The 13,414-nt window shown below is 34.5% G+C and overlaps 1 protein-coding gene across 1 annotated transcript in view; it reads left to right on the forward strand.

Moving 5' to 3' along the window:
• LOC139691479 (daxx-like protein) overlaps nucleotides 1-3,927 on the forward strand; it is a 34,808-nt gene extending 30,881 nt beyond the window's left edge. Inside the window, exon 11 of the mRNA XM_071589317.1 lies at nucleotides 1,391-3,927. Coding sequence (XP_071445418.1) covers nucleotides 1,391-1,749 — 359 coding nt within the window. The 3' untranslated portion in view covers nucleotides 1,750-3,927. The remainder of the gene's footprint in view (nucleotides 1-1,390) is intronic.
• The last annotated feature ends 9,487 nt before the right edge of the window (nucleotides 3,928-13,414 follow it).

Raw genomic sequence — 13,414 nt, forward strand, 5'->3', positions numbered from 1 at the left:
GCATTACATGTGCCTCTCCCCTTCCTGAACCCAAACTGATCATCCCCTAGGTAATCATTTGTCCTACTCTCTATCCTTTTGTTTATGATCCTGAGAACCACTTAACTGCTTGCAAAATCAAACTTATTGTTCTGTAGTCCTCACATAATGTAGCCTTTACCTTTTTTGGAATAGAATTTAACACTGATCTCTCAAAGTCTTCAGGCCAGATTCCTTCCTCATATACGCTACTAATTATTCCATAAAGACTTCCTCCCACATTTTCATAAACCTTTAAGTAGTTCCATAGGAATGCTCTCTACTCCCAAGGCCTTATATGATTTCATCTCCCTTAATGCCCTATCTCGGCATCAAGTAAGCCGGGACCTATGCAATTCTCCTCTACGTCATATTCTCTACTTGCTGTCCTAAGTTCTTTACCATAAAGTTCTTCTCTATATTACGTCTATATTTCTTGGATCTTTTCTGGTTCAGCTAATATTTTTCTATGATTTTTTGCAATGCAATGGTTTTCCCTTTTTACTACCTGGCAGTGCTTTCACCCTCCTGTATAATGCACCAATTTCACCCTTTCTCTGTAAACTTTCTAATGTGTCTTCCACCATGCTTCTTTCACCCTATTTGTTTGTGTTTGTAATAAATAATTGAAATTTTTAATGAAATTCAAGTAGTAAACTTAATGCTAATAGTTTGGGTAGTTCTGAAGAAATTATTAACCGCCAAAGGCATGGATTGCAGATTATTTCTCCGTTATATTCTTATTTTGTGACTGCTATGAGGCAACTTTAATAAGTTAGAATACATAATATTTTTGAATTGGAATTTATTAATTGTTCTGTACATAACTAGGTGTATAGTAGTGATCTTTTGTGTGTTGAAAGTGTACGTGCAAGGGTATGTGTATGACAAGGGTAAATATAGTATGGTATACAGGAAGGTAGTGGAAATAAAAAAAAGGCCATCTTGTTGTGTTTACTCTGAATGAGTGGGGAGTGATACGACTTATGGGGCTCAAATTTCTGCCCGCAGTGTACAGAGAAGTCCAACCCAAATCTTCACTATCTCCTAAGCTTTCATTTACTTTATTGTTTTTCATCTCTCGGAATTAAAATGTGATCATTAATTTTGTCGGTCAAGATCCCCCTGTTATATTTTAGATAAATTTTATATTGCTTTCCTGATTTTTTGCAGTGTCCTTTAAAAAAGAGCTTAACTAATTGTTGTAGGTAATTATAAATCATGAAATAAACAGTAAGATTTACAGGGATATAAATAGATAATATTAAAAAATAGGCATACAAGGAGAAAAGCAAATTAAAAAGCTTTATCTCCAAGTTTTCATACCATGTAAAAATTTAGTTTAATTCAAAATGTTGTCTCTTGATTTCAGCTGAGGAGAGTGCTGATGAAACTGAAATTAAGCAAGAGAAGAGTAATGGGGATAAGCATAGTTCAAATGGATGCCTTACCAAAGTAGAAAATAAAGTTAAGTCTAATATCAAAAGTGAGCGTGAACAAACTGCTGATTACATAAGTTTCAGTGCTACGAGTAAAGAGAAGTCACTTGTGTATTCTGGAAAAGTGAAGGTGGAGGCTGGTGAAGGGTCTTTGAAAATGAAATCAGTTGCTTCGTGTTCATTGGATCAGAAGAAAGCCGTAGCCTTTTCCCATAATAAAGGAAATAAGCAAACTAAGGCTGGTGACAGCATGGAGATTGTTATTCTTTCAGAGTCAGATTCTGGAGAATGATAAGGTATATACAGGATTGAGTTAGGATCATGGTGATGAATGCCAAAACTGAAACTTTTGTTTCTTTATATGTGTATTGCTATCATGTGATTTGTATGAAATGAATGAAAGTTCATGGGAAAGAAGGAAGTTAATGCAAGGCATGAGATTTACAAAGGATACCAATGAGTATACAACAGGATATATTTTTGGCCTCTGCAGGGATACTTGCAGGAGCCTAATGATTTCCAGTCACTTATTCAATGTATTTACAGTGGTTATTTTTTGCTAATTGTTATTATTTCTGATGTTTTCTGATTCATAAATCCATGACATTGTATTAAAAATGGGCAGACTTAAAATTCAGGGGGGTAGAACCAGGATTAAGTTCCATCTGTCACCAAATTTTTCCTTTCATATTTGTCTCCTTTTTCCTTTGTGCATCCTTTAATTTTTCCTCCTATTTTTTCCTCTTTTGCCCTCTTACCCAAAATACCTTCCTTTTTGGTGTGATAGATAAAATGAGTTGGTTCATATGTCGAGGCTTAATTTTTATGACCTGTACAAGAATTTTTATCATGCTGTGATATTGACAGTGGGTGGATGTTTTATTATGAAATTAGGTGCCTTTTATTATTTAATGTATGTTAATTTCAGTGGTTTTATTTGCTAAATTTTAAAAGTGGAATTCAAATTCATTGTCTCGTTTTTAGATGTAAAAAATGTGTCATCATGTCAATTGCAAATAAGTCAAACTCATGATTTGCTAGCCTTATTTTTTATTGTGTTAGATTTAAGTGACCAAATATTTATGTAGCATATTAAAAAAAATTAAATTTTCATTTTGTACTTTTTAATGTGCATCTTCAACTATTTGGTTGACCTAATTCAGTTAAATTGTAAGTCAGTATTGAGGTACCCTGTCAACTGCGACAAGATGCCATGCTAGAAGACTAAGCCTTTTCTTACTTGGAACTATCATTGAAGGACTTTTGATAAGTGTAGCTGGTTTACAGTTGGAAGCCATGTAATTAACTTTGATAAGCAACACTGCATTCTTGTGGGAGTGGTGAAACATACCTCATTAATTGTTATAGGTGAGCATTAAACACTGAGTTACATTTCATAAATATTCATACCAAACTTGTAAACTTGGCGGTAGATCATAATGACAAATATGAGAATTATTGTGGCATGCACAGTTGATGGTGTATGGCATCCTATTACAAATTAATCCTTCAAAAATTAATTAGATGATTTATTCAGCTTTTCTCTCAGAAAGTAGTACAACTTAAATCAGTCTAATAATTTTATAATAATTCTTGGCCTTGGCAACTTTTGACCACACACAAAATGATTGTGAATCATGGTACCAAATTGGGGAGACTCAAATTCTGTGTTCACATCCATCATAAAGTAATAGGTTACATATTATTTTACTCTATTGCAGTGAATGTGCCCGTTAAATATTTTAACATGTTGAAGAATTTCATAAATTGTTTATCAGTTTAATACTTTCCAGACTTTTATCAGTATTGAGGTCTTTAGACTTGAAATTTGGTCATCAAGAAAGAAGCATACCTGCTTGCACACACTGCTACCCTTACATATGAAAGTGAATTAGGGATGTATCTTTCGAACGACAACCAAAAAACAAGGACTGGAAGTTGTGCAAGAGTGATATATGTATTTTCATGTTTTATTGTTTGTAAGTGTTGTTGAGTTTCTGTGGTAAATTCCCTGGGAAAATGGGTAATTTCTCTTTGGGGATTCGTCTTTTGTGTTGTTACCATTGCTGGAATTTCCAATTTAGATTCCTGGATTACATCTTCAATTGTGCTGATAAAATCACACAATTGGTACCTATGAAACAAGTTTAGTCTATCATAGAGTCTCATGTGTGAAGTGGCACCTATTTCAGTTTTTATAGTAATTATGTAATTGTCCTTGATTCTCTTTTTTGTAGCTTTTCTTAGTTTTAAGATTTTAAACTGTATTATGAGCAATTAAATGAGGATGCATATGAATGCAGGACCTTGATTGATCTGACTTTTACTTTTTAATGGATTTATGGTAAAGTGTGTCTTGGACTGAATGGTAAATATTTAATCTGTAATGTTAGGGATTTTGGATGAATAATTTTGTATGATGTTTTGAAATATTATCAAATGTATATGTATGCAAACAAGAAGTAAAGGTCCTGATAGACTTTCCTGGATTGATTTTTGAAATTATATTTACTTATTGCAGTTGTATATCTATTAATTGGTTTCATAGTATTATTTGGGGTTTTTAGGGTGCATCAACGACTGTGGTCATTTTGCACCACTGAAAATTTTTAAAAACTCAATCCAATTTTAATAAATAAATGCATAAATATTTAAAAACAAAAGCATTAAAAATAAAAATACCATCACTAAAGTTGTCCCATTCGGCCATTTTCACTTAAAAAATTTAAAAAACTATTTAAACAGTTAGGGTCATCCCCTAAAATGTTGCTTAAATTACCTCTCATTTAAAAAAGTCTCTGGCCCTTCGATATTTATTGCACTGTGTCAGGATATGTGTCACTGTGAGGGGCAGTTCACGAACATTGCAGGGAGGGAGGTTGCACTTTTACTTCCGTGAAAAGGTACGAGTGCGTGAGGGCAGAGTGCTCTCTCCTAAAGCGTGTGATCATGACCTCTTCCCCCAGATTTTTCCGGATGGAAGAGGGATATGCCGAAACAACTGATTTTATGGCTCTATGTTTATTGCTATGTAAGGTCGGCCAAGCTTCCTTCCACTGGTTTAAAACCAAATTCCGCAAGGCTGCCTTTAGATCCTTCACAGGTACCAACGTGGAATCGGTCTTGTTTGCCCAGGGCTTCCTTCCTTCGCTGCTTTGTCAGGTTTTTCATTGGCAGGTATTCCTACGTTACCAGGAGTCCAAATGAAAGATACCCTGTTCCCCTTTTTCTGAAGGGATGAAAGGAATCTTCTGCGCTCTATCGGGTGCATTGGTGAGAAGACCACTATGGATTTTAAGTTGCTCAACGAGTGTGAGCAAATGAGGAAAGAGCGGTTATTTCCTTTTTTTTTCTTTTAGGGCTATCCTGATTGCTTAAAGTATGGCTGTGAAAATACTGCAACAGGTACTCAGTTTTTCCCTTAAGACTCCATGTTAGCGGGAGACCACAGCACAGGGACATGCAGTTTCGAAATTCGACCCATCAGTATAGACAGGGAGGAAGTAGGAGTGTGATCTGAGGAAGGCACTAATAAGTTGCTGGTATTCCGACTCGGTGGTGACTGATTTAGGGTACGCGTGTGATATGGTCTTGATATCAAGCTTTGGTGTTAACCATGGATATTTAGCGTAAAAAACTGGGTATACTTCAGGAAAGGTAAAATTAAATTCATGGACAAAATTATTAAGACTAATGGCTAGGCTAGGCCGTGTAGCCTATCTCCACTAGTTAAATATGTCTAAAAAATTTTAAAATGTCTAGCAATTGCACGATCAGTCCAAGATTATGTTTCATTAATGGTTACACCTAAATTATTTACTGTCCTTAGGTATGATAGATCCTGGCAATGTTAGAGGTGGAAGTTTATCAATACTTATTTTAGAATGTAGTTTATGGTGTCTGATTATAATGGACTAACTTTTGATGGGGTTTATTTTCATCAAATTTTGTATACACCATAGTGACAAAGCAGCAATATTGGAATTGATTTTGTTAATAATTCTAGGTAGGTCGTGAAGAGGCGAGTGGTGATATAGTTGTAAATCATCACCATAAAGGTGATTATTGCAATTAGAAATACCTTTACTAATATTATTTATATGCAGGAAATAAAGCAAGCGTCCAAGAATGGAGCCTTGTGGAACACCCTTGTATTTGAAGCCGGTTAGAGGATGAATTAGGTGTGATGACTCTTTGAAATCGGTTACTTAAGTTTGAACGAATCCATTGTAAAGACAAGGAAGAAAAATTCAGGATTTGAAGTTTTGCTAAGAGAATATCTTTGTCAATTGAGTTGAAGGCTTTTGTAAAGTCTAGGAGAGTCATAATTTTTACCTCTGCGATCCATGGATAGTCAGATGTCATCTGTTATTTTTAGGAGAGCGGTAGCTGTACTGTCTGATTGTAGAGGATCAAGTAAGTCATTTTTATTGAGAAACTGAGATTTTTCATGTATGAGCCTCCGAATGCTTTTGTTAAAGGAGGCAAAATGCTGATTGGCCTACTATATATTCAGCGATGTTAGTGGGTGTGGATTTTTTGGGATGAGGCAGACTAGTTTCCAGAGCAAAGGGTATGTTCCAGTTAGGATAGACCAATTAAAGATATGAGTTATAACAGGAAGCACATTGGGAAGTAATTTGTGTATGAGAATAGCTAATATTCCGTCAGCTCCATCGACTGATGTTACCGACCCACAAAATAACCTTGTAGGTTGAGGGTTATCTGTAAGAATGCAAACTCTGGTCTTTTGCAGTAAATGGAAGAGCTCAATGGCCATATATTAGGGGAGTAAAAGGGGGTAAGCAAATCGTGGCTTGCTTAAGGTATTGTAACAATATAATTCATACAGACAGTGAGGGTAAAGCTAACATCCTAAATTCATTCTTCCAAAGCATTTTCACGAACAATGTTGCCACCGCATATCTCCAAGAAACAATACATACTCAACCCGTGGAAAAAATAACAGCTGACCAGCAAAGAATTCTCAAATTGCTTAATGAGATTAAACCCAACAAATCCCCGGGTCCCAAAAATATACCAGCTAGGGTGATAAAACATTTAGTTCCACACATTGCCCCGTGCCTTGAAATTATATTTAACAAATCCCTCACAGAGTGCAAATTCCCTAAGAATTGGAAAACCTTGCAAATAATGCCTATTTTTAAAATTGGTGAAATTTAAATGTTACGAGGGTAGGCTGAAAACATTTTTTCCTTTGGCCACTACAAAAAATAAAAGGGTCATCCTTATATATGTCCATAGATATATGCATTTTCCTCCAAGTGGAGTCATTGGAAGCTTTGATGAAAGGGACTTCATAACCAAAAATATCACTTAATGCTTATGCGAACATTCTTAAATGACAGTTGAGCATTAATAATATATTATTATTCAAAACTGCATTAACTCTGTATGTTCTATCATCATGACTATATACCCTTTTTTCTTCCATTTGACCTTAAAATGAAATGCCTACAGACATCTATACACCCCCCACATTAAATTACACTCTTCCAATCCTCTCTATGATGTTGTACGAGGGTAGGCTGAAAACTAATACACACATGCATGTAGACCGCAAACAAAATGACCTTCAGAAGCACTCCTGGTGTCATGTGGACATAAAATTCCCCCTCAACACGAATGCACAGGTTTGAGGTTTTTACATTCATCCAGTGTATTTTGAGAAGCAGCAGGATGGAGACGTATTCTAGTGCTATGTCAATGTGAGTTAAAAATCATGACTCAAAAAGTGACTCATACTGAGATTCATTGTCGTTTAAAGGCTGTTTATGGTGACAATCTGTTGATTGGTCGACTGTAAATTGATGGGTAGAAAAATATCATGGTTGCGAGCCTGGAAAAGCCATAATTGCTGATGAAACACACTGTGGACGTCCTATCACTGCCACAGATGATAAATATCTCAAACTCATCGAAGATTTGATTCAAAATAATCAGTGAATCATTCAAAACCATATCGCAAACCATACTGGTTGAGTTTGTTGTGCTAAAGTCAGCCTAGTGCCAATAATCTTGCAACCTGACAATGCTCGTCCACAAACCTCGCGCACGACTGGAGAGGCTCTGAGAAACCTGAAATTTGAACCAATTCCACACCCTCCATATTCACATGATCAGGTGCCTTGCGATTTTTATTTTTTTCCTCAACTCAAGAGACACCTCAAGGGTAATCATTACACCTTGGGTGATGAGGTGAAGGCAGCTGTGAAGTCCTGGATTCGAGAAAAGTTGGAAGAGTTTTTCGGTGATGGAATGAAGAAACTTGTTGGGAGAAATGTGTCAGCTTTAACGGTGACTATATTGAAAAATCAATGTATGATTTTGAAATTAAGAATTGTACTTAAATGTATAATTTGCCCAATCTTGCAATTTGTTTTTGTTTGTGGTCTACTAGCATGTGTGCATTACTTTTCAGCCTACCCTCATGCAATGTAAGTGAACAGGATATTTGGTGCACTGATCCAATGATATTTATCGACTTTCCCAAAGTGTTATAGCAATTCCCAAATTTTAGGCATGGGAATCTGTCTTTTTAACATTGAATATTTGCAGTTCCTATTGCAACTTTGTACCCTGAAAACTTTCATCCCTGTAATCGGGATGTAAATCATTGAGCACACCATATGTAATTCATGGAGTTGGCTTGCGTTATTCCAAACATTACCTACCAATAAATAAATGCGTTCAATTAGGTATTATTTGTATCTTTCATTGACTTTCTTTATTTATTTTAACACAATTTCTTGAATGACTTGAAACTAAAATGTACCATAATATTGAGGGAATTTATTCTTAATGACAAAATTGAGGTTTTGTATCATTACTCTCTCCAATAAAGGAAAAAAGTTAATGCTCATGATTTCAACTACCTCTGTTGGTGACATAGACCAGGGATGAATAGGAAATAGTTTCCCCAGCAGTAAAGTCGAACCCCACATAAATCACTAAGAATAAGTCTGTGTTTTAACATAATTTCATTGAATTAAGATGTCTTGCTTTAGTCAGCATCTTGAGGATGGCCAAAATGTCTCATGGATTCTATTCTCACTCTTGACGTATTCTAGTACAATAAGGTTTTATGTAAGAAATTTTAGGAACCAGAAGCTGACATGGGAAAATTTTCCTGTCGACTCACAAGCAATGCCATTTTCTCAAGTCTTACACTCCATTGACCTCTCTTTGTCCATATCCCCAAGCAAAGTAATTGACGTCATTTTATATGTACATCCTTCTAATAAACTCCCCATCACTCTCCTGAATGTACATTAACATATGATATGTCATATTGCAAGCTCTCAATTCAACATTCATGCAGTATTAGTGTCTTTCCCGAGGGCTTTGGTGCCCCATTCAAACATTGTCAATGAAAATTACTTTCTAGAACTACCTTATATATGTACTGATAAAATTTATATTTACAAAATCTTAAATTCAATTAAAAAATAATTCACTCCAAAAAAGGTTCTGCACTGGTAAACTTTTTAACCTAATGGTGTGCAGGAAGAAATGTGAATTTTTTAATATAATGATAAAAAATAATGCCATTTTATTATATTTATTAAACTGATTCTAGTACATGCTATGAAAAAGTGAATTGTGAAGGTTGATGATCTTTATATCTAAAATATGCTTCCCTAGAACCACTCCGTGAATGATTACTGCTAGTTTATAAACAACTCAGGGGTCAATACATAATGGAAATATTGAGGAGTATATGTTTATAAATTCAAGTTCCCTCATACAGAGAAAACTTTTGGGATAATTACCCCTTTCTCACCTTTGGTACATTTCAGACCAATTTTCATGGGATGTAAGATTTTGACAGCGTGAAGTATATTGTATGACAGTGTATAGTATGCATATTTTAAAATTTTCTGACATGTACAAAAACACCTCCATGTATTTCACACAAGATGTGAAACTCATGATTACAACACAAGAAAAAAATATGCAGTTTTACTAAAATCTAAGGATACTGCTGTTCAAATGTGTAAATATCCTGAAATATATTATGTAAAATTCTCACAGCAATTGTTATACAATATTGAAAGTCATAGGCATTTGCTAATCAATGATATAAATTCCCCTGAGTGGAAACAAGAAGTCAGTGTAGGGAGTTATTTTCAGGGATTAGGAAAGAAGGGAAAAAAATTTTTCATTCCAGTTTTTTTAGGGATTACTATTCAACCTACAAGTTCAAAGAACTGTGGGTAAGGCCGCAACAATTACCTTGATGGAGTCATGCCCCAATTTTTATTCAATTGCAGAAAAACCACAACATAGGTACCTTTTGCTATGACCAGGATTCAAATCTGGATCCCTAGATTCCCAGCAGATAGCTTTTATCAATCTAGGTATGTAGGCAAATACAAAATAAACATACCTACGGTCGTGAAGCAATGAAAACGAGATAACCGAGATGGTAAACTTGATTGGCACTAGGTTTGTAAAGCGGGGAAGGTAAAACAAAGTTACAAGTTAGTGGAAAAATAGGGAACACACACTAAATCACTTGGGTGTGTTTGGGAAACAATCACCTCTGTATACCTCAATCACACACAAAAAGGCAAAATTAATAAAAAATATAACAAACTTACAACCACTTCATCACTAGGGTGTGTTAAGGAATAACAGTCACTCTGTGAATCGCATTCACACACATTCAGGGTTTGCAAGGATATTTCCTATGCCAGGGACCCGTTGTCCACACACTGGAATAAAAATTGAAAAGAAAAGGCCCATGTTCCCATGTGCAATCACTTGGGTGTGTTAGACCTTTGTGAATCGCACTGACTCACTCGTTCAGAGTTTATAAGGATTCCTCTTAAGCCAGTGACCCTTCAATCACACGGATGAATACAAAATTATAAAATGGATGTATGCATGCTTTCGCTCATTCACTCAATCACTCTGGTGTGCTTGAAAACAGGGGCCTTAGTGATTCACAAGTATTCACTTTCTCAGGAGTTACAAGGATTCCTCCTATACCAGGGATCCGGTCAAACGCACAGAGTATAAAAAAGTCAAAGTATAAAATCTAAGATGTTTTCCTTTTGAAAAAGTCAAAAAATTATCGGAGGTTCTATGACAGTTGATTTAACAGATCCTCATTCTAATCAACATTAAAATGCAGTAATCGCGTGAAGCGCTTGATCAAAAATTAAAAGACCTGAGTTTCAATCCATGTTAAGGGGAATTATTTTTGATACTGTGGAAATCATCTGGTGAAAAATGTAATAAAAATTAAGCCCCGCTAATCAGGGCAAAGGTTGTTTGGCTCATCTTCTTCCTGACATTCACCCCTCCTGTGCTCACAATTGATCAAGCCTTACGATTGATTTCCTCATGCAGATAAATTTCATTTTTAGATTTATGAACTATCAAGCTGAATTTTATTTCTTTCTTCTACTTATTAGGTTCATTCTTTTTACAGAATACAAGCATCTGCATTTTCAGCAGTCTTAAATCATTGGTTAATGAAATACTATACATTTATCATGCATAACCACTTATGGTGATGCATTTAATTAGCTTTGAGTTATGCTAAACTTGATGAATAATATTGGATAATAGTCACATTATTTTAGTCACATTATATTACATTGTATTAGTCACATTGATTAATCCCTGAGATAGGTATAATACAGCTTCTCCATTTCAATCCATTTTTGCTGCCATTACAGGATAAAAAAATATTTTTTGCAAATGGCAGTAACATTCTTGAACCTTTTGTGTAAATATGTTGACTGAAATGGGATTACAAAACTATTAATAATCTATCTACTCTTTTGAATCATCAAATCCTTCACACTTATGGGTATTAAAATGTTGAAGCCTTTTCATGTTCATACATCATAGTACAAAATTAATTTCATTTATTCAATATCATTTATCAGTATCAAAATTTATTTCATATTCAATATCATTTTTAACATTATTACCTATGACAGTATTTTTTTAAATTTAGTAAAAATGTATGGTTATTAAATTTTAGCTAGAAAGCACTTTGGGGGAATATTCAATAGACACATACATTTTATTGCACCTGCTGTAAATTTTCTTCAATTGACTATTCAGCCACCACTACAAAATTCCCTTTCAACTATAAAGGCATCTATACACTGTTTCAATAAGTTAGAAAAATATCTTAAAAGTTCAATTGAGATGGAACATATTGGATCTATAATTTTTCTTGCTCAAAGGTTTCTAATAAGAATTCAATTTCATACTGTATTTTCTTTGTTGTCCGCGAAATAATCAGTATTTATTATGAAAATTATACATGTAAAATGCATTAGTTCATGTGTGACCTTTCAGCTTTGGCATTTGTTTTAAAAATAATAAAATTTTACCAATTGTTATAACATTTGTGAAAAATGTCCTGAAGTCACTGCATACTTGTAGACAAGCATAAATATTGATGCAGTTACTAAAGGTGCTGATCATTAAAACATGTTATTAATCCAATTAGTCTGCAATAAGAATCAACTATCTGATGGAAAATTTGATTTTAAAATAGACAAGAATTCAGTTTTATTTCATTCTATGGACATATGAATTTGTAGTGCACTAATGTTTAAAGGCCCTTTCAACCAAGATAATTTTTCTTGCTCCAAATTTTCATTAAATTTTTCTTGGCGGAATAATCGTATATCAATACAAGAATAAAAGTCAATCAAAGCTTGAGAGAGTTGTTGAATTCATAGTATTATTTCTATGACTCACATTTCTGTCACATCTTACATAATTATAATATGACAAAGAGGTGATCCAACCTATTACAATTCTATGGCTGATGGCAATTAACAGTTTTAGAATTGCCCTCCTTCGGTAATTTTTGAATCTATTTCTCCTACTATTAAAACTTACATTTTGATGTACAAACAATCATATATCCTTTGTAACTTATCCCTTATAATTTTAAATAGGGAAATGATTGATAAATTAACTTAGCTATCATTTATACTAATAAGGGCAGTAGTTATTTTCAGCTACTTACTTCATGAATATGAGAAAGTATTACTAGAATGAACATTTCTTTTGACTTTGTGCAAAATTGGCTAATTCCCATGTTTCTGGGTTTACATTTAGGCATTACTATTCCTAAACACTAATCAGCCTTTAGGTTGGTTTGAGGTTAGATCTTACTCTAATCTAATACTGAGTCCAGCAGAACATGTAATTATATATATATATATATATATATATATATATATATATATATATATATATATATATATATATATATATATATATATATTGTACAGAAAAATTCACACGAGCGGCACAATAATGGGCTGACACAATATAACACAAATAGAATAGTATAGCAACATTTAAAAGTACACTCACAGGGTAAATTGTTCAAGCTTTTGGCCCTCTCAGAGGCCTTCTTCAAGTTAAGGAGTGGGTATGGCTCTGGGGGTGTGAGGGGATTTTGAGAGTGGCCTGGTGGATTTGAGGATATCTGCTAGGTTGGCGGGACGTTTGAAGGTGACAGAGGGGCAATTGGGGAGAAAGTTGGAGGAAGTGTTGTGATTTTTGAGGATGGGGAATAGGTCTTTGAGGATGAATTTGAGACTCTGAATGCCTGGGAAGTAGGTAGTACAGATTGAGATAGGCTGGGAGTCTGTGGTTGACGCATGCTTGGGGGTGTAGGAATGTTTAAGTATTTTTTTAAGGAGGAGAGAATCAGGGTATCCTCGTTGGAGGAGGGAGTGGTGAAGGTTGTTAAGGTATTTGTTAAGGGATTCGGGATGGTTGCAAATGCGGTGACCGCGGATAGAAAGAGAGTAAGGGAGGGAGCGCTTGGTATGGGAGGGGTGACAACTGCTGTAATGAAGGTATATATATATATATATATATATATATATATATATATATATATATATATATATATATATATATATATATAATGGGCTGACACAATA

This window comes from Hetaerina americana, unplaced genomic scaffold, assembly GCF_022747635.1.
Source record: "Hetaerina americana unplaced genomic scaffold, ioHetAmer1.1.p SCAF_36, whole genome shotgun sequence".
Taxonomy (NCBI): Eukaryota; Metazoa; Arthropoda; class Insecta; order Odonata; family Calopterygidae; genus Hetaerina; species Hetaerina americana.